The sequence below is a fragment of the Ambystoma mexicanum genome, chromosome 10 (genome assembly GCF_040938575.1).
Source record: "Ambystoma mexicanum isolate Mex_15411 chromosome 10, UKY_AmexF1_1, whole genome shotgun sequence".
NCBI classification, from domain to species: domain Eukaryota; kingdom Metazoa; phylum Chordata; class Amphibia; order Caudata; family Ambystomatidae; genus Ambystoma; species Ambystoma mexicanum.
The window spans coordinates 928,433,991-928,456,651 of NC_090932.1; the positions used below are offsets into that span (position 1 = coordinate 928,433,991).

The 22,661-nt window shown below is 46.5% G+C and overlaps 1 protein-coding gene across 1 annotated transcript in view; it reads right to left on the minus strand.

The window, feature by feature from the left end:
• Positions 1 to 22,661, minus strand: part of PIK3CA (phosphatidylinositol-4,5-bisphosphate 3-kinase catalytic subunit alpha) — a 1,010,697-nt gene that overhangs the window by 389,638 nt on the left and 598,398 nt on the right. Inside the window, exons 14-15 of the mRNA XM_069618695.1 lie at positions 18,422 to 18,528; positions 4,428 to 4,549 (exon numbers count right to left, since the gene is read on the minus strand). Coding sequence (XP_069474796.1) covers positions 4,428 to 4,549; positions 18,422 to 18,528 — 229 coding nt within the window. The remainder of the gene's footprint in view (positions 1 to 4,427; positions 4,550 to 18,421; positions 18,529 to 22,661) is intronic.

Genomic DNA, 22,661 nt, shown 5'->3' on the forward strand with positions numbered 1-22,661 from the left:
ACACACACAAGGCATGCAGAAGCCCACGAAAGCTTCAGTTTGTGCGGGGGTCTGCATGACCAAATGATGAACTTCCCGGGACTGTCTGTCCTGGGGAAGGCAAAGGGACAAAACGGCCAAAGGACAGAACAAAGGACCACATAGCATGGCCATTTTAGGCACTGGTCACAGTTCTGGGCCAAACGTGGTTTGGACCATAGAAAAGAGTCAACTTTGCTTTGGAGGTAACTGCTGCCACCAGCTCTATCCTTGACACAGTTGTATATTCACCAGAAATCCATCAAGGGTGTCTAGGGACCTAAAAATGAAAGAGACCCCAGCGCACTGTACTGCAAGGTACATTGTGCACTGATAAAATGTTACTAAGAAATAGCAACAAAGTGAAAGACCAAGCCAAGGGAAACAAAGTCTCTCAGCACTGACAGTCTGAAGGGCATGTCAGTTTCCCCATAACAAAATGAGCAAAAGCCCAGCGGAGTATAGCAGAAGGCTACGCTCCACTGGTAAAAGTCAGGCTAGGATGGTAAAACAAAAGCAAAAGTTTGGGGGGTTCACAACTGGAGGGAAAATTACCCATAAATGGAAATCTTTCCTAACACTTGCCCCTCCCAGACCAAGGACCGGGGGAACTAATCCACCCCTGGATGAGCTTCTTGTTCAGGCCGGTTAAACATTCTGGACAACCCATCAGCATTGCTATGTTGGACACCTAGCCTATTCTCAACGGTGTAGCGAGGTAGCCCATGAGGGTGCTGGCCAGTCCATTGGATGGTCCAGGGACACTTCTGAAGGATTGGATCTGTGGAAGGGGTCAGAACTGTTTTTTCTCACTGTTCTAAGGGTTGAAGCACCGAAAGATTTTTTTTTTTGGATCAAGCGGAAGAGCAGGGATTCATCAGGCCTATCATTGGAGCAGATGCTGGCCAGCTACAGCGGTCATCCTCGGGTCGTCAGCAGGCTGGCTGCTCATTGTCGTAGACGTTTTGGCTCCAACAGTGATCTGAAGAACAGTTGCAGGTGTCCTCCTTTTATCTAAGAATCAGGCTGAGAGCAAGCCCACAAATGATAAGAATCTGCACCATTCAAACAGTCTAGTGGTTCTCCAGGATCGGACACCACATGCGTCCAGTAACAGACTTTCAGGTGCTAGAGGATTTGGACTAGGACGACACCGTCCGAGGCCCCTTCCTCTGGTTTACACACACAAAGCACCCTTAACCGGGAAAGCTGCAGCTTTCCCGGTAACAGGATTTCCTGACCCAAGAAGGCCAAACAACATTAGGGCCAAAGAACAAGCAAATCTCATGGCACAACCATCTTAGGGTGCTTGCCACCTTTAGTAGCCATTTGTGATAAATGCAAAAGTGCACAAATTAAAAATACAACTGTAAAAATCCCACAGCTGCCACCAGCTTGTCTTTAGGAACATCGACAAAGTAACCAAAAAGCCATTATGTGAAAAATAAGGATACTAAATATCCTAACTGCATTGCACCGGGAGGTGAGGTGTGCAATGGCAAAAATACAAAAATTCATAAAGAGGCAGTCTCTCAGTACCGACAGTCTTAGCAACTAGACAATTACCCACAACAATGAGCAAAACCGGCAATGGAAGTAAAGCAGAAAGTTGTACTGACCACCAAAAAGTCAGGACAGGCTTTTAAAAAAACCAAAAGTATGGGGTTCCATAGAAATCTATAAAGGGAAAGGTGCAAGAAGAACATCTTTCGTAACAGTATGCAAACTCCCCCCTGCCCTACCCCTTCTTGCCCAGAAATCTTCAGAAATCATTGAAGGGGTTCCCAAATCCGCTGGGTACACTTACTTCAAAGGCTTTGAACAGTTGAAGGAGATCCAGGGAAAGTCGGTGCAGAGGTCACTTTCAGCGTTGGGATTGGGTCCAGCTAGTCAGGGTTTCCAGTCTCTGATGAGAGGGTTGTAAAGACTGAACAGCTGGCCACCCTTGGCACGACAGGATGAAGAACTCCACGGAAGCAGGCAACCTCAGAAAATCTTGAGGACACCGAGAAGGCATGTTGCAGTGACAGTCACCATGATCAGGCCGTGACAACCAATCCATTGTGGCAAGAACAGAGGAACAGGGCCTGCACAACTTCTCTTCGGTCAGGAAGGCTGAAACTACAGGGACATGCATCTTGTTGAAGATCTGCAGTTAGAAAGGCTGAACCCTGAATGGCGATTAGTGCATCGAGGTAGGTCAGGAGACGGACCGCTAGTCAGTGCACTGGGTGGTCCGAAGACTCAGCTTATAACCACCAGTCCAGGTTGGAGCATCAACGAGGGTAGTTACAAAAGATTTTCTTTTTGTGGATTTCCTCCCATACACTTCTATGGAACACCCTTTCCTTTTGCTATTGTTGACTGCTGAGCCGACTTTTTGGAGCCCTCTGCCTTACTTCCCGTGCTTTGTGCTAATATTTATGAGGGAAACTGATCAGCCCCTAAGACTATCAGTACTGGGAGACTATGTCTCCCTTAGTGGATTTCTTGCACTTTTGAAACTGCACACATCACCTTAAAGTTAAGTTCAATCAGGATACTTTGTATCCATTTAGCTTTTAATTTTGTAATTTTTGTGGTTGCAAATACAATGTGTCCAGAATGTGCTGGGTACAGGGGATAATTTTCTACTGCGTTTTTTCACTTTTTACTCATGCACTGTTGTATTTTATCATATCATGGAACAAAATGTACCATGCACTCAAATATGGCTGTGCCACAAGATTTTTGCCGTTCTTTTGCCATGTAGTCCTTGGGCTTTCCTATTGCCCTTTTGGGTTCGGAAACCACCATTGTGGAAAGTCCTTTCCTGGGCAACGTGGCGGCCTGTGGGTGGATGGAAGTGGGGGTTGGGACTGTCTGGTCCGAGTCTACATCAGTGTCACTATGTGTCTGTTGGTGGGCAGAATTTTTGGCCATGATTGGATAGCCCTTGCCAGTTTGAATGGTACAGGATCCTTACCATTGGTGGACCTGGTGGACTCCAGTACAAATCCTGGATAAAAGGACTCCTTCATTCATTTGACAAATCATCGTTGGAGCCAAACCCCTCAAAGAAGTGCAGCCAAATGAAGACACGAGGACAACTGTTTATCAAGAAAAATGTAGCGATGGCGTGTGTCTGATTTTGAAGTTTGCTAGACAGGAAACGCCATGTTGGACACAGAGTTGGTCTGCGATAATGTGATGAAGGACCACACTACACCCACCTACAGAGAATCTAGCCCCGCTGAGGTTTGAGGTAGAACAGCTCCCCCTGTGCCAAGAGAGGCTACCCCAGATTAGCGTGATGCAGTCGCAGTACCAGACACTGGACTGGGGAACCCAGAGGATAGGATGTTGAAAATCAGGCAACCACAGGTCGACACAAGCAAGCGAGAAATGAGCAGAAGATAAGGGCCAGAAAGCAAGGCAGGAAGGAAAGGAAGCAAGGAGCCAGGAGCAGAAACACCCAGACAGATGCAGAGAGAAAAGAGTGGCACAGGAACAAAGCGAAACAACAAGGAAGTTGAGATGCACCAGGTTGCCGTTACTTCCTGCTTTTATGCCCGAGGAAACAAGGTCGTTTGTCCCTTGCTAGGCAACACCGTGCAGAATGTATGCACAAGTGCACCAGGACCTGCAAGGGTGTGGCGACATTGGCATCCAGGCAAGAATATGGCGGCGCACAACAACATGCTCCACGAGGATCTGGGTGTCCCGTTTCGCTGACAAGGACCCGGAGAGGACCACTGCGGCGAGGCCGGCGGCAGCAGGAGAGCGGGACCTCAGGTAAGTGAAGTGCCCAGAGTGCGCTGCAACGTTAGGTGCTAACCGAGGTAAAGCCTCCAGGCTCTGTTTTAGGACAAAGGAGGTACACGGAAGCGTGACACCATTGCAGCTGACTAGTATTGCCTCCAGCCAAATCCCGGTGAAGCCCTGCTTTTGGGGCTGAACTGCTCAGTGGGTAGACCCAGCTTGATATGCAAATAGATATTTCTCCTCTGTGAAAGGTACAGTGAGCTAAAATGTGGCTGTAGACCCTCCTGAGTGTGAACCTACCTACAGAACAGATCATATGGCCGTGTTTGTTCTCGGTATAGGGGCTCCAAAACAATCATACGATTCAAATCTGAAAGGCTTGGAGACAGATTACATAAACACATGTAATACAGACAAAATCTATAGTAACCTATAACCTTTCCAGCAAAACTAAAAATTGACAGTTTTACTGATTCATGCACAATGTTGTATTACTTGTGGTCAACAGTGAATACAATGCTCTATTTAGTCATACAAGGTACTACAAGTGCAGCAGTACAACTTCCATCCAAAGCTGTAACTCTGTAGGCTATATGTTTAAGGAACAGTAGTTGGTAGAAACAAATGTTGGGAATACAGCCAACTTTAGTTTATGTTCTTCTCACCATCGCCATTTTTGAAGATGATTTCATTGTTCTGAAACAATAACTCAGACATGATGTCTGGGTTTTCCCAGTTCAGCCAGAGGGGCCTTTTTGCAGAAGACATAATCCTGCATTCCTCAAGCCTACAAACAAACAAAAAAATATCAAGATGTAAAGTTAACAAAATAAGCGTGACAAATAAGGTTTTGTGGGGCAGCATTCTAGGTTTATTTTACAAAGAGAAATCAGTCATTTCCATTTTCAGGTGCAAAATGTACAACTAAATGGCAGATTTGCTAACCAATTAAAAACATTTTGAAAATATGATTTCAATTGTTTTATTTAATTATATATGTCTTAATACGGCCTCTTCACTTGAACACAGTGCTGATGCAGAAGCATATTAAGTGATTTACTCAGGACCGCATATTTTGGTGAAGTCTGCAAACCAAGATTAGAACTCTGGTCTCATGGTTTCAAAGCGAACACCTTCACTACTAAAAACACATCGCCAACATTCTTTGCACTTTATTAGAAACCGCCATTACATGTGAACATTTCCAGTAAAACTCAGGCCTTTTACCAGGCCCAGCTGCAGGAAATGTTATCTAGGTAGGCCAGTTTTCTGATGAGGGAGTGCGACGGGGGTGGGGGATCACCAACTTCCATTGGGTGCAGGAGTACCCTAAGCAAAGTAATGTAAAGTAAATGTATTACCGTATGAACCGTTAGAAACCGCAGGTGCGCGTAATAACCGATAATACGATAACATTGTATTTTCCCTTTCCAATGTTGCAACAAATGTAACTGCAACCAAACACAAAGTGAAAGTGTCCTTTGAAGTGTACTGTCAAGTATTCCGAAGTGTTCTAGTGTAAACATCTAAAGTCTGGTGTATATAACTGGAACTCTATCCCTTACACACTAAGAGCCATTTCCTCCTTCCATTGTTTCAAATCTAACACCAAGAAATGGCTGCACTCCTTAGACTGCTGACCTATACTATGTCTTCCGGTACTTCCATCAGCTTAACCCACCCAAATATGAAAGTCCTCATAGCAATGTTTCTAGTGTATATATGTCTTTCAAGGACACAGTCCCACGCCTTGATCCTTAATTGTATTTTAACTGCACACTGTATATATTATGCACTTTGTTTATATTAACACTGTCGGATGTAACCATGTAATCAGATCTTTGCCCAGTTGCTTACGGGCCCGGCTCGCACTATAAATGAATAAACAATAACAAAAATTACAATATATAATATATAATTTTATATACATTATAAGTAAGAGAGTCTTTGATGTGCATGTCTAATTAGATTCAGTGTACTTACCTAGAGCTCACATCTTCCTCTTAAGAGAACCCTAACTGCTCTGCCACTCTACTAAGGTCCTGAGTTAGTACAGAATGATACTAAGAGTTGGAGATCTACAAACCACTGGGATAGCTTACTAAAGTCTTACTACTAGTAGGACCTTAGGAAAACTCCCATAACACTGCTTGCAATAAGCCTCATTCACGGTTTACCAGATGGGCAGCCCAGGGGTCGGGCCGCAAAGGAGACGCACACATCTTTCTTTGAAAAATATAAGGCCACATTTATCGAACAAAATAGTGACCTTCGATAGAAGAAGAAAAGTAAAGTCATCTTGGACAACTATCTGGTAAACCGTGAATGAGGCTTTTTTTTAGAATATCTCATACTGCAAACTGAATCACTTCTAGGGGGAACCCAATTTCTGCATGTTAGGCACTGCGAGTTCAAATGTTTTGCTGAGGATCACACACTTGGGTAAAGTCCGCATTTCAGCCTAGCCTGAAATTTAGGTAATTGACCATGCAGCGTAAGTGGATACAAACATGTGTTTATGTTTGGTTTTGAATCACTAAAATAATACTCATTTTTTTATAGAGCACTTTACAAAATGCACAAATCACATGATAAACCAACCTGACAATATATACATCATAGAAGAAACGTATTGATGAAAGAGTAAAGGGCTAGTTTTGTTTAGAATCCTAAATTGCATGGAAGGTACTACTCCGGGTTGTACTTTGTTGCAAAAGCACCCCTTCCAGGCAATTATTCTTTCCATCAGGTACTGGAAAAGTACATAGTAAAAAACAGGCAAAAGCACAGTTTTTCTTCATGTTTCCACTATGTGTCCAGAAAATCCCTCCCAAAATTAACAATTGTGGGAGACATCTACAACGGATTCCTCTAGAATCTGCCTGCTCCTACCAATAAAGCTATAACCATAGAAGTGAATTTTCCAATTTACTGCCACTTTTTCCACTCTGCAGGGCATCGAAAATTACCACCTATGATTGTAGCTTTATTTTCCTATCCTGAAGAATCTCATACAGACACAAAGTGAAATGAAAAGCATGACTAGGTCATTGCTACACAGCTTGTTCTGAGTCCCATAATTTCTAATCACCCAACAATCGCACTTACATAGATCATTGAACCTTAACCTGTTGTAAATACTCTGCTCCTGAGACATGTTAAAAATAGAAGGCCTCACTGGGAGGACTTGTGCAGCCCTGGCTGACTTTTAGGGGCGAAAGGCAGAGCAGGGACCCACAATGCACATGATGTATTCTGTTTGCATGCAAACACTTAATAGTTACTCAAAGAGTATGTTATCAAGACAGTTCAAATTATGAAAAGCTATGGCCGGGCAGGCTTGGCTTCCATACAGACAACTGCATTCTATTTTGGCCAGAACCCCAATGGAGAAAGATAGGGTGGCTAGGCTAGGATGAAGATCTGCAGCTGGTCGAGCATCCAAGACTTGAAAATGTTCAGGGAGGGCCTTGTTGGACCAACTCAGTGAGGTGCAACTCGATTACCCTAGGCATAGCAAGAAAGCTCCCACATTTGGGCATATAAACCTTTTCTTAGGGAGATAAACAAAAACACATTAGCAAATCCATACTTTTGGGCTTTCTAGTAGGCATGGGTTAGGCACTTGTCAGTGACTGCCCTAAGGGTACCGCCAGGCCATAAAATGGAAACATCTAGAAAATGGTGCCAGTAACTAGGCATATGATGTCATTGTGGCAATGTGTCGGTAAATGACCAAATGCGTCCATAGGATGTGTGTTCCTTCTAGCATCCCATCTCCATCCTATCTGTGTTCCAATGCAATCGTTCCGTCTTAAACTTAATAGCCTAATTCAAAGCCTTGCCTCAAATCACTTTTTGACTTTACTACACTCTCCCCCTCAGAATTACATTTTCTCATTACCAACCTTATTTTATGTTTTCACTTCTACACAAGTAGTTAATGAAGCAGAATATATACTTTGAATGTAATATGTCCTCAGCCATTTATGCACATGCTGCAGAAATCTGTATCGAAGCATCGTCACCTGACGTGTGTTTGATACAGTTAACCATTTTATGAAGCATGATTGGAACAGTTATTTTGCCAAACAAAATAAAAATACTTTAAAGAAATCAACTTGATAGGTTTGAAAAAATAACTACATTGAAACTGAAAAGTTGGAAATCTAAGTAAGATGAACAGTGCAGTCAAAGCAACACAGGATCCTGCTAGATAGTTGTAGGCAGCATGCTTGAGCAAGTGTGCTTCCTCCCTTAAGAGGTGATAATTGCTCTCCATCGACATGGTCATTTGTGTTTTCATGGCTAAGGGGCATAACACGTTGGGTCCAAGGCAAGCAAACAAATCCTGGCCGGGCCTCCTGCAGTGAAGCCCCTCAAAGCTAATTGCTCTGAAGTTGATATCGCAAGTTTAGAGCAACATTCCCCCCTGCCTGCAACATTTCCTGAGCTCCGCAGGGCCCCAGTGCTGGTTAACACCACTGGCAGGCCTCCTTTCTAGGAGGTGTCAGGGAGTGGCTTTGAGGGGGCCTGGCCCCCCTGTTGGAGCCGGGCCTGCCTTTTACTTTCATTTTCCTATGTTCTATAAACATAGGTCTCAAAAAGACCATTTAATTTTTAAAAAATCAAGACCCAAAATGAAGACTTAAAAAAAAAATGACAGTAACTTCAAAGGGGAACCGCAGAGTTACTGAGTTGCCTCTATCCGAGTCAGCCAAAATAAAGTTATTTTTATGCAGTGACTCAAACTGTTGCAAGGAAGGCATGGTATCAAAGTAAGACAAGTGATCACAGTTCAAGGGTGTTTATTCAACTGCAAAATGGGTGAGATAAAACACCTAATGTAAACCTAAATTTAAGATGGGAGCAAGCTATGACCATGAACAAATAATAATACAGTCCTAGTGGCGTCTAGTCAAATATACTGAAAGAAAACTATTGCCAATCCTTACAGCTATGCTATAAATAGTGTGGGATAATGTTCACAAAAAGAAAGAAGTGTTCACCAAATGATAAGTCAGGATGTTTAGGCATTTTGCCTCCCTTCCCCATGGTTAAAGCGTGAGACGAGGTGGGTCACAAGAGCACAGCACACTCTTGGGCTTCTTCAGCACAAGGTCACAGTTCCTTTTACCAACATCAGGGCTTTCTGTGCCCAAGTCTCTTTTGTTGAACGTCTCTTGTTTTAGAGGGTCTGATGTGCCCGAAACAAAGAAAATGTCCTTTCCAAATATCCAAGTCGGGCGATTTTCTCTTCGTCCTGGATCCCCCTCAGCCAGACTTAGATCCTTCTTTCACAATTAGCCTCCCGCAGTCGGGTTCAGACCAACTTTAATTCTCAGGCATCCCCAAGTCTGGTTCACATTTGCCACAACAATATCTTCGCAGGGGAGTTTTACTGATCCCCTTTTGACAATTAGTCCCCCTCAGTCAGGCTCAGACCAATTTCAGTTTGCAGGCAATTTAGACTTTCGAATGTGCACGGAATTCAACTTAACCTGCTGCAGGACCATTTCGATTTCACCATTCAATAATTTTTTACACACTCTGGGGGTACCAAACAGACCTTCGAGTGAGCACCCACGTGGGGCCAGGCCACTCTGTATCTGGTACCTATTTTGGTTTTATAATGTTGAATCGCACACAAGTTCTTTGTTCATACAGTGTTGCCGCTTGCAACCTCGAGCATAACATAGTCCGGTCTGCTATCAGTTTCTCCCGACTCAACGGCTGTGCTGAACACGTTGGCGTTGCTTTGCTGTCAGAATCAAGGACAGTACCACAGTGGCAATCGTTTCTCCCCGCCTTGGCTATCTATGTGGGAGGGCCCTGTGTACCTTTGACACACGCTACATCGTTCGTCAGCTGTAATTCCTGGTCTTATGTTTCTTTTCCTTGAGGCTTCTTGAAAGTCGTGATCCTTTCCTGAAAAGGGCAAAGGTAACTCCCTCCTTGTTGTCCTCTCTGGTCTTGCTGCCTTTCTCCTCGGTTTAAAGTGCCATTCTGGAATAGCTGCTTCCTCATGAGTTTGGCCTTGCTCAGAGTGTGCTTTCATGCTCTGCCTTTTATCCGTGTGGGGAAGTGTGATGAAGTCAGGTATGTGTAGTTATCAGTAATTGCTCGACTATGACTGACCCTGGTGTTGGGACATGTCAGGTATACAGCTCTGTTAGTCTGTTGCCGCGCATGATGAACTGCCCATGAGAAAGTGTTTGTGTTGTAAAGGAGGGGGGGGGGGGGCTTGGGTTTCTAGATATCCTACCTGGTAGGATGGGTAAAAGGTGTAATAAGGAAGGGGATACTGCGTCTCACCCTTTGGTGTCCCCAAAGACACACTGCATCCAAATTATCCTCCTGCACCGGTCCACCCCCAGGAACTGGATCCAAGAGCGATGATCGTGTCCTGGCCACCTGGATGACAGATCCCCAGGGACTAGCGGGTGGGACACCTTCAGGTTTCTCACACTGTTAACTCCATGTACCCTTCGAAAATACTGCCGGAATAGTCATAGGGCCTCATGACAAGTTTGCCGGTCCGGAAACAAGGGCGCCGGTAAACTCACCGGCACCCTTGTTTCCGGACAGGCAAACTAGGAGTGTCTGCCGGAGCCGATGTGCCCGACAGGTCTGAACCTGCCGGGGGCAGCGGTCATGGTAGGCAGACCGGTCACGGAAGCGCCAGCACCGTCAACAACGGTGACAGGGCTTCTGTGTCCCCACTCCCATAGAGTCCTATGGGACTCTATGGGAATGGGGACTTACATTTTACCGGTGCCTGACTTCGCGGGCTGCCGAACTTGGAATCTGGCGGTGGCACCGTGAAGTCAGATGCCAGTAAAATGTTACGAGTCCGGCAGCAAACCGTCAGTAGCTCCGGCAGGGTTACCGCCGGACTCGTAATGAGGCCCATACTCTCAGCACAGAAATCATAGAATTTCTTGGAAAACATTAGAAAGGTGCATAAGCTTCGATCCATATGCAGGTCACACCCAGCCTTACAAATGGGCAGTGTTTAATACTTCAGTCCTACTCACCGTAAAGGCCAACACAGAGAAACAAAAGGGCGAGGGGGGGAAGGTTGAGGCATCGTCCGGAAGGGGGACAGGCTACCAGTACAATAACTACTATAGTGAGCAACTTGCACTTACTGGTAATGTTCTGTCCTCCTCCTTCCCAACTCATTGGATAGATTATGCAGCACTCATAAGTTATTATAGGGAGGATGGCAGCAACTACTCTACTTAAACAAAAAATGCTTTTGAGTAATGCTAGGCCAAAAAGGGCATTTGATCTAAAATTACATCTAGTAGCATATGTTTGAAAGTAACCAATGTTGCCTTTGTCCTTACAGCATGCACTTTGTTCCCTTCCAAAGGAGGGATCCTCTGATCAGTATATGTGCACAGAATGCACAAGTTAAACCAATGGGCCAAGGCAGGGTGTACGTCCGTTTTCATGGAATTGGGCTGATGTACATAAGAACATCGGAGGCCTTGACATTTTTATTCTTAACTACAATACTGAAAGGACCTTCTTACATACAGATGATTAAAAGTTAATTCAGTTGCTGCTTTAATAAAGAAGGACAGCAAGAAAAAAGAGATTCAAATTGAAGTCAGAAACAACCTTTCGTAAAGGTAAAGATGGGATCTCGCTACCACTTTGTCTTTCTGGAACATTGTGGAAGGCTCCCTTAGGGACATGACTGCAACCATGATTACAACATTGTTTTTAATTTGTGGAGTTTCAGGTTGAATGTTGACACGGCCCAACAGGACTTGTGAGATTGCACTGCCAGAACTACATTTTGGTGCTAGAAAACATGCAACATCCACCAGGTGGAAGATGCCTCAGCAGGCACTCAAAGTGGCACTTGACCACAAGAAAGGAGGAAATCTCCAGTTTACAAGTTTCGATGAGCAGCAATAGAAGCAATGTAGGACATAACCAGATTCAACCTATTATCTGGGTTTGCCAAATGAGACATAAAAAACAAAGTATGGTCGAAGGTGCAGAAAAGCTGTTCCTCCACTTTCCCAGCCATTTGTTCTTTTCACTACAGTCTTGTAAAGAGGTTGTAATGAAGGTGCTGAAATGAAGATTAGGTACCAACTGAATGCAGTAGGGGGCAGCCCTCCCCCCACTTACAGCCAGGCAGAGAAATTTGTATGGAATGATTTAGTATGGTAAATGTGTGCAAATAGACTCACAGGGTTAAAAGATATTAGTATCTTTAATAGTGTTATGTTTATAAGGTTGAAAATGCTTTTATCATGGTTTAGTAAGTAGGCAAGGGAGAGAATGCATAGTATAAAAATTGAGTAGGAAAATGATCTATGTTTTTTCCTATACCCAGACAGAAAAGGACTCTGTCATTTATGTAACCAACAATGCCTTTAACTGACAATGCCTTTATAGGAGTAAAAGAAATGTATTAAATGAAGACTACCTGTAGACAGTGGCCACGTGATGTGTAACACACGGTTGGCTCTTTGAGCTGGACCTCTGTGCACTGTATGTCTGACTCGAAGAGTAAGATGTCTGCAGATAGAAAATATGGGATTAATGAACTGGGGTTATTGGGTGCCTCTCTCCTCTTCCCTTTCTCTTCTCCTGTAGAACCCCAAAGGTTAACGCCCTCACCTTAGGTAAGTGAACGCCGAGCTCTCCATCTGCCTCGGGGCAGGGTGCCGTAACCAGTTTCTTCACTGGATAAGGGTGCAGGCCTCTTGACCTCAGAGGACTGCTGTCCGTCGTTAACTGCACAAACGGTAAGTTCTGGGCACTTCAAATGTCTTAAAAGTCTTTTGTAATGATATCTCTTGTTTTGCAGGGTTCCGGCGATGGCGGATGGCGGGCTGATGAGAGTTGAGGATCGAACCCGCGCGAGGAATAGAAGCGCCTGGAAGCACGTAAGTAAGCGCTTGTAGCCTGCTTCACAATGCGCACTAACTGTCCCTTTTATCTTGCAGGTACAAGTTCGGAGCTTTAGAGAAGCTGAAGGGTGCTGGAATACCCACTGGATTCGGCGTGGGAAGGAGTAATGGCACGTGAGTAATAAAGTTGCCCAATGTCTTTAAATGCACCTTCTTTTGTCTTTCAGATGCGGGATGCAGCGCCGAAGGCCTCCGGAGCGTGCGAAGAGCTGGTAAGCTTTTGTCTTTCAGATGCCGGAATGCAGTGCGAAGACCTCCGGAGCCTGCGAAGAGTAGGTAAGCCTTTGTCTTTCAGATGCCGGAATGCAGCGCGAGGCGTTGGTGACAGCCGATGGACCAGGTAAGAGATGCGCTGCCACTGAAGACCGTAGTGCTAACCTGTTCTTTCTTTGTCTTTACAGGTGCTGCTGAAGACTGGATTCCAGGATGGTAAGCCTTTGTTCCCTTAGGCCCAGGATCAGAAGCAGAAGACACGATGAGCGTTCTGCTGCAGAGAATGCAGAATAACGCAAAGCAAGATTCATCCATCGGGTGTGGTTTAAATAGCCTCCTGTAGTGCTTAGGTGTCTCCTTCCACAGCCACGCCTAGGTAAGAAAAGAGTTCCTGCTTTCCAGAAGAGTTCCAGTGTTCTGAACCTAGGGAGTGGCTCCTGCCCCACCCAACAGGAAAAGTATTCCCAAACAGAAGAGGATCAGGGGTTCAACTGGCAGGTAAGTAAGCAGCATGGTCTGCTGCAGGTAAGTCCACCCAAGCATTATGAGCCCGGCGCTTCCAGCGCTGGGACTGGGCATCTTTATGGGCCTGGTGCCACTGGCGCCAGGACAGGGTCCAAAAGGTCCCAATTGGGACTGGCTGGCACTCGGAACCGGGGTTATGGGTCTGCTTCCAAGGGAGTCGGGCAAGTCCTGATCTTTTGGAAGCAGAGATCATGACAAGTTGCCACTGGATCATATGCAGCCACACTTGTAGGACCACCCGAACACAAGCTGACAATGCACACCTGGATCGAAAAATATAGCTGCGGTTGATGATCTTAGCAAAAAGTGGGAGAACCACCTCCCAGAGCCCTACAACAGATTCCTTTGGGGGGGGGGGGGGGGGGGATGCTGGACTTCAGCGACACACTAATGAAAAATATCCTATGCATGGTGATAGGGGTGCATTCTAGCCACATATATGAGCTACTCTCCATTGGCGGTCTTGACCTGCTTTGTATAACGGAAACATGGTTGACCGATTCTTCGGGCCCCATGTTTCCACAGTTCCTACCTGATGGTTAACATTTTGCATATGAACAGAGTCGCGTCCCACCCTGGTGGTGGTGTCGCCAATATTTTTAAATCAGCTCTAAAAGTCAGCCTGGTACCTCTTTCTCATAACCTGCCCACGGAGTCATTACTGGTAAATTTGACGTTATCTGCGTCACAGTCGGTTTACTTTCTTCTTGTTCATCATTCTCCGGGACCCTGTTCAATGTTTATACATCCTTTTTTGGAACTAGTCGCCTCAAACACTCCCATCTGCCTTTAGCCCCACATATTGGGCAGTTTCTGGATAGCTTCCAGGGTTTGGGTATTAAACTATACCTGGCTGAGCGTACCCACCAGCTGGGTGGAATTTTGGATCTACTTTTCACAGCCATCCCAGGAGTAGTGGTTCTCCGGCTATGACGCTTGTCTGGACAGACCACTTTCTGGTCTCTTTCACAGTGCCAATTAGGAATCATCTGTTGCCTCCTGTTAAATGCACTATTCTCAGGAGAAACTGGCATAATGTGGATATGCCCCACTTTGTAACAGCTGTGATGTTCTAACAATAACCCTATTGATTTTTCTATCCTGTCACAATCCCTGTTGAAAGCGGCTGATCAACTTGCACCTCTTGAGCATGCTAGTTTTCGTTGTCGTCCTTCCCAACCTTGGTTCTCTGCTGAACTTAAAACAGCTAAGCTTGGTGTTCGCCAAGCTGAGTGGAAATGGTGCTCTTCTTACAGTTCTTCTGACAAAGTAAGGTGTGTTTCTCTATTTAGGAAGTACCACCTGCTGAGCAGTCTTTCTTTACACAGAGCATTGAAGCTGCTCCTAATCAGTCTAAGGAGTAATTTTATGTTGCCAAATCATTTTCTTCCACTGCACGCTTTCTCCCCACTACTCTGCCATCCCACAGCCCCATTGTGATGCACTAGCGATTTCTTTTCATTCTAAAATCACTAGTATTCGTGACATTAAATCCACACACTTGGTCATGGGGGCGAAGGTCGTTGACATTAGCCCGCCTGTAACCACCAGCTGGGCTAACTTCCCGGTGTTTACAGATGAGGCTGCCTGGAATGCCATTTCTCGCCTGAAGTCGGCGGCCCCGTCTGACCCAGTTCTTTTATCTATTGTGCATGATCTTTTGCCTAGGATTATTCCCTTGGTGACCCAGGCTGTGAATCTTTCTTGCAACCTGGGTTATATCCCTGTGGAGCTGAAACAGGCCACTGTGAACCCTCTATTAAAGAAGACATCCTTGGATGCTTCTATTCTTTCTAATTTTTGCCCAATCTCCCTACTTACCTTTTTTACGAAGCTCCTTGAAGCTCAAATTTCTCCTTCTTTCCTCCTTCCTGGAGTTCTCTGCAGTGCTCGACCCTTTTCAGTTTGGTTTTCGCCCCGGAAGGGGTACTGAGAGTGTGCTAGTGTCTGTCATGGGTGATCTCACCAGGCTAGTTGATGGAGGGGATTTGAGGGGCCCCGATTCTGCTCGATCTGTCAGCGGTCTTTGATACTGTTGAAATCGCCCTTCTCCTCTCTCGTCTGGCCTCTCTCTGAATCTCCAGTCCCAGGCTCGATGGCACCCGTTGGCGCCTTGGACAGCTTCGACTGATCCGCCGAGGCAGTACCGGGGGATAGTGGGTTTGGTCCTAAGGGTATCGTGTGCATCCTTGTCACCGGGATCTATCTTCTCCATAGCAGGACTATCAACGTGCCTGTTGTGGCCGGGGACGGATTTCGTGGAGCACACGCACACCTATGTGAGTTCAATGGCAGCCAGATCGGAGCCATGGCAGTCGCTTAGCTCCTCATCATTTCAGCGGCTGCTGCAGTGGGAGGAGCTACCCTCGGCCTGCGACATGGCGTAGACCGCCCACCGCTTTACTTGACGCTCCTTGATCATTTTAGGACGCGGGAGTAGGCGGTGCTTACAGGACACCTTGTCGTGATTGAGGGGAAGACACTTATTGCACCGACAGTGCTGGTCTTTTAAGGGGTATTTTCCCTTACAGGAAGGGCAAAATTTAAATGGATACCCATCCATAGCACAGGTGTGTGACAGTGACGGCAAGACCAAAAGGGCAAAGAGACGAGAAGGAAAGACATTCTTGAAAAGAATAGAAATGTATAGACTGGCCAGATGGTCGGCAGCGCCAGCGGTGGAAGTCTGTTCTTTGCTTTCTTCGGAGGTAGTTAGGAAGGAATCGTCAAAGGGGGGGGGGATAATAAATGACCGGAGGTTGGGAAAGATAATATTCTTGCAATAAGTACGAGCTCCGCATTAGGCGTGGGTGGAAAAAAACTATCTAAGGGACCTCGACAAGTGAGGGATTTTGGGTACACTACACGTCACATTAGGGATAGTGTTACAAGCACGCCCATGTCAACGTCCCCTTTCGATCCTCGAAAGACAAGATGTAATACTCTGCGGTTACCACTAGATGTGGGACTATATGCACAGCAGGTGACTAAGCAGATTCACAAGCATCAGATCAGTGTTGTGTGATACCTCTACCTGTTAGTAGTAATTTTTCATAAAGTTGTTTTCCTATAAATAAATAACTATTTGTATACTTACTGTTTAAGTATCATTTGTGACTCCCAATGTGTGTACTCACTGTGGATCCTTTACAAGCACACCACATCTTCGGACTTAGCCTAGACCTCTAGTCACTGCAACCTTGAACTGGTTTGGCTACAGATCCCAGAGTTACCCCGATGACAATATAGGTTGGCCGTCTATACATCTGTCCACCAGGCCAGAGTATAGAAAATCAGTCCTAACAGTTGCGTTATACCAAAAGGCAGCAGTCGCTATTTTAATAGTTGTAGAAGGAAATCTCCACTCATTAACATGCCTTAACAAGCTAGCCTTTTGGTAAAACCTTTTATTAGTTCTCTCGCCTGGACTAGGCCTTTTCACACCCAAGATGGGCAATTTGCAAACACTCAGACTTCGTTAAATAGCTCACCAGTGTGTATGCAAACATAAATCAAATGTCTACCTGTGGTGTTCCTCAGGGGTCTAACCTCTCGTCCTGTCTTTTCAATCAATACCTGGCAACTCTCGGCCACAGCATTGCCATTTTCTGATCAAATTTCCAGTGCTTCGCTGACGACACTCAATTTTCAGGCTGCCCTCGGCAACCTCCTCTCCCTCTCTCATCTCGGACTGCCTAACTGCCATTCAAGATTGGTGTGCCACCAATGATCTTTGTCTGAATGCAAGCAAGACTGAGATCCTCCTCATCGGCACACCTTCACCATCCTTTCCCATCACTCTCTAGCCGGCCTCCCTTGGCCCTCCTTCTACCCCCATCTGCGAGGCTAAGAACCTCGGGGTCATCTCTGACTGCACACTTTCCTTCTCCGCCCAAATCTCTGATGTCTCTAAAAAGTCAAACTTCCTACCTGCACCTCCTCAGAGTTACTCTGCCTTTCTTCTCCTTCCCCCAGAAGCTCATGGTCTCCCAAGCTCTGGTTCTCTCTAGGTTGGACTATTGTAACAGCCTCTTTCTAAATCTACCTGCCTCTACTCTCCGCCCTCTGCAACTAATCCAGAACAGGACTGCAAGACTTGTCCTTGGCCTCAAGCCCTGGGATCGCATCTCTCCAGCTCTGAAATCTCTCCATTGGCTCCCAGTGGATGCAAGGATTACATTCAAAACCCTCTGCATTGTCCACAAGGCTTTCTGGGGCCTGGGTCCAAAATACCTTCAGCTATCCCTCTGCAAATACCTCCTCTCTCGAGCTCCTCGCTCCTCTACCTCACTCAAGATCAGTTGTTTTTCAAAGAACCAAGAAGGGGGTAGATCTCTGTCTTGGACTGGGGCCTCCCTCCGGAACAGCCTCCCTGCCACTCTAAAACTTGAGGAGAACCATCTCCGGTTCCGGAAGCACCTCAAGACCTTCCTCTTTGCTTCTGCCTTCGCTCACCCTCTCCACTGCTGGTCTGTTTGCTCTTGGCACCGTGCACCTGGCCACCCTTTGTCCTCCGGGCCCAGGTACCTGCTCACCCTGCCCTGGCTCCGGGCCACACCTTGCACTGGGGACTGTATCTGTACCCATATAGTCCCCCCCGCCCTTTTTTATTCCTGTACTGATCAGCCCCACCCTGTCTGCTGCCTTAAGCCCAGCACTTGCCACCTGCCACTTGCTGGCTGCACTACCACTATTTGTTGCCTTTATTATTTATTTATTATTATCTGTTTCTCCTTTGCTCCGCACTTTTCACTTCTCCCCCTCTCCCATGCACTTGCGTGTTCTCAATGTCACTGTGCCTAGTAAGGTCATTGTTTTGTTCTCCCCTGTTCCCCTCCCTTGCCTTGTCACGCTCTGAAACACTTGTGTAAGGGCGCGATAGTAACAAAATATCAATTTCATGTAATCTGGTTCAGAAGAACAAAAACTGTAGCCCAATAATTTACGGGAAGATCCAAGTACCAGATAACAAATGTTGCTACCTTAATGTGCCCAGCTGATGAGCAGGATTCAAAGGAGAGATAAATCCTTGCAAGGCATCCATAAAGTCTGGCCGTCTCATTTGTTCAACCAGGAATTTCATCTGTACCTGATAAATAGAAGCACAATGTCAATTGGGTGCACCACAATTCAACTTGTTTTTACAGCGCTCTGACCATTTGTCTCTTCAGATCAATGTTTTACCTTACGTAGTGCATATTCAAAAGGCAAAAAAGGAACAAGTTACTTACCTGTAACTGTTGTTCTCCAGCATGGATTCACATGCTCTTGTATACTCCCCGTCGTCAGGCCAGGAATCCTTGGTAAAAGAAAAAACAGTTTCACGTTTATAAACTGTCTTTCTCTTATAAACCAATCACGGAGCTCTGGGTCATACTGCCCCCAACCAATGACTGCCCTCTCCCTAAGCTCCTCCTCTGGCAGCAATCTTCATATTTGGTAACATGTAAAGTGGGAGTATGACCAAGAAGAGCCGCAGAGGGGCAGCAGGGAGGGTTTGCATGTGAATCCATGCCAGACCCATGCTGGAGGACAACAGTTACAGGTAAGTAACTTGTTCCTTCTCCAGCATGGGGTCTGGCATGGATTCACATGCTCATGAATACAGAATACATACAACCACGGGAGGTGGCAAGGCTCAACAGAAGCAATTACTCTTACCTCCTCACCAGGCTCACCTTCAAGCGAACAGGTTGCGTAGCACTGTTTGGCCGGCTCTGGACTCCTCCCTGAAATCCCTGTCGATGCAGTAGAATTTCATGAAGGTGTGCGTAGACCTCCACGTAGCAGCACTGCAGGTGTCCAGCAGGGGCACACCCGACAGGTACGCCGTTGTTGCAGTGATCACCCCCAGACGGCCAGGCAATAGCCGGTTTGCCAACCGGTGACAATGGGTGATGCAGCCGGAAAGCCATCTGGAGATGGAAGCTTTGGACAAGGCCTTCCCATGGTTCACAGGACCAAAGTTCACAAAAAGCTGAGAAGTCTTCCGGAAACTTTTTGTGTAGGCCACATAAAACTTCAGCGGTCAAGTCACATCCAGCAAGTCCAAAGTAATTTCAGCTGGTGACGACAGCGTCAGAAAAAACATAGGCAACACCAAGGGCTCGTTGAGATGAAATGAAATTCTGACTGAACCTTGGGCATAAAGGAGACGTGCATCCGCAGCACCACCCTCGTCTCGTGGCAAGTCAAATAAGGCCACCTGCAGGACAGGGCCTGGATCTCACATACTCTTCTCCTGGCAGAGGTGATGGCCACAAGGAAAGCGGTCTTCTAAGACAGGAACATAAGCGGAGCTTGATGCATCGGCTCGAATGTGGCCCACATGAGCCTAGTCAGTACCATGTTGAGTTCCCACTCCAGGGCAGGTGCCTTCACCAGCGGGAACGAACGGAATAATCCTTTGATGAACTCCTTCACCAGACGGTGCGATCAAAGAGAAGACCGGCCCGGAGACCTGGTGCAGCGGGAGATAGCCGCCATATGCACGTTGATGGAAGCGTGCGCCATTCCCGCCGTAGCCAATGACAACAAGTACGGAAGGACTTGGGGGGCTGTGACCCTCAGAGGGTTAATCTTCTGCGACCGGCACCAAGTTGCGAAACGCTTCCATTTGTGTCCGTAACACTTCAGAGTCGAGGACGCCCCAGCTTTGGCGAGGACCTCACTACAGTACGCAGGTAACTGGTATCCAACTAACTCCAATGCTGCAGGAGCCAGGCCTTCAGGTTCAGTGATCGTGGGTCATGGTGCAGGATTGCGCCTCCTTCCCTGGCGAGAAGATCCACGATCACTGGCAGCTTGACTGGAGGGGACGCCGACATGCAGAGAATGTCCGGTTACCCGCCTGAGTTGACGGAGGACTCATAGTAGCAGCAGCAACGGAGGGAACGCGTACAGAAACGGGCCTTTTTAAAAGGAAGGAGAATGTGCCCCCCACGCTCCATGGCTGGGGTAACCTGCTGGCGAAGCTCCGGCACTTGGTACTCATCGTCATCGCAAACCGATCGATCTGGGGATTACCCCACTTGAGGAAGTTTGTCCACATGATCCTGCCGAAGCTCCCACTCGTGGCAAGAGCACAGCGCCCTGCTGAGAGAGTCAGCGACTGCGTATTTTGTTCCCGCCAGATGGAAAGTATTGAGGAACATCCCCTGGGCAACGGCTGAGTGCCACAACTCCTGCGCCTCTTTGGAGAGCGCCAGGGACCTGGTGTCCCCCGCTTCCGGATGTAAAACATTGTGGTGGTATTGTCCATGAAGACCCTCACCATTTGGCCCTTGAGGGATGGAAGAAATGACTTGAGGGCATGTTTGGCAAGATTGTATGCAGTACCCTTTGGGTGCACTACAATAACCTGGACTTCCTGGCAATAAGGACCCAACCTTTGGTATAAGTCTGAACTACACAGGTTGGTAGTGTGGCTGAGCAGCCAGGCTCATCTCAAGAGGGGTCAATGTGAGCAGTAATGTTGTGACAGACTTTCACAGGAGCAGTTATTCAAATTAACACTTAGTCAAGGTTTCTTGATAAAACAATTACTAATTTATTTCACAGTCAGTTTTATAAGCCTTCTTCAGGAGGCAGAAATATATGTAACAATTAAAATACACTTAGTTTCTCTAAATTAGATGATGCCCATTGGAGATGGCACACAGACACTCCCTACACCCTCAGGTGACAGATAGCTAGGACACTGTGGACATTGATTTATCACTAGTATATTTAGAGCAATACTGAGTTTGATGTAAAAGATAGAATAAAGGAATAAAACAAAGGTTAACAAATAATTCACAAACAGGTAAGTACTTTTAGAAATCTTCCAATGTTAAATAAGTTTAACCCTTTCCTGGGGGAAAGGCCAGGAAAGAGGATTCTCCCAGGGAGCCAGGACAGCCAATGTTAATTGTACAATGTTTAGGAGAGCTGAAGATCTTCTTTTCAGGTAGGAAAAAAGTATTGCAAAGTTTCTAGAAATGTTTTTTGAAAAATAGAACACTTGAAGGGCTACAAGCTGGGAGGCTTGTGAGGGCAAAGCTTTAGCAACTCTGCAAGGTAACCCAGACAGTTGTCAACTGGGAGCACGTAAGGCTACACAACAAGAGGTAGGTTCTTATACTTTACAGTACCTCTGGTTAGAAGAAATGGATCCAGCTGGCTTCTGTTCCTGTACAGCTCTGCACATTCTGTTGTTCCTGAGCCTCAGTCGTGGGGACAAGAGGGAGGATTTCTGGGGACTCCTGCTCTGCAATGGGAAGGTCAGCGGCAGCAATGGGCAAACTTTAATTCAGTGGTCCTTCAGTGTTTCAGCTCCTCGCGTCTGACAACAAATAGCAGCAATGGGGTTCTCAGATACCACTTCAGACTTTCCTTGCTTCTGGGGTTCAGCACTCTGTTGAGGTGGCTCAGGCTTGGTCAGTCCTGCATCAGGGAAGTCCGGAGGATCTTCCTAGCGCTCGGGTCTGACTTAAAAGCAACACACACAATCTGGTGCTCCTCTCCCTGGCACTTCAGTTCCAGCAGCAGCAGCACTGGAAATACTACCAGCTTCAAGAGGATGTCCAGACAGGCTTACTTTGGAGTTGACTGGTTCCACAAACTCAAAAAGGGAGAAGCCGTCCTTGCAGGGCTTCTCCAGTCGAGGTGAATTTGGAGCTTCAGCACAGCAGCAGTGCTTCACCGGGAAAACCAATGGTCCAAGAGTTGCAGCAGGCGTCTCATCCAAGTTCTTCTTCAGATTCCTTCGTCCAGTGGTCGACTCTGCCTTCCAAGCCAAAAAGCTTCACCTTTCAAGCTGGTTTTTTTCCATGAATTCCAGCCTAGCTGTCAATCACACAGCAGGGTGGCTGTCCTTTCCGGACAGCCAGCCGGCCAACCACCATTGGGTGCATTCCTGTAACTAAGGGGATTAAGCACAGGGAGTCTGGCACCTGCCTCACTTCCTGCCCCTGCCAGAGATACTGGAACCAGAGGCGGGCTTCACTCGTGATTCCCGCCAAAGACAAAACAAACAATGGTACCAAACACAGTTGGCGCGCAGAGTAAATCTCAAGGAGGACCTTTACAGCAAGAAATGGCGAAAATAGAAGACCAGGCCATTTTGACGAATTGGGCACCCATAGGTGGTTTACTGTGGCTGCAAACTCAGCCTGCAGTAAAAACACACAATAGTAGTAAAAAGTAAACCACTGCCTGTTACGCTCACCTGGCTCCCACAGA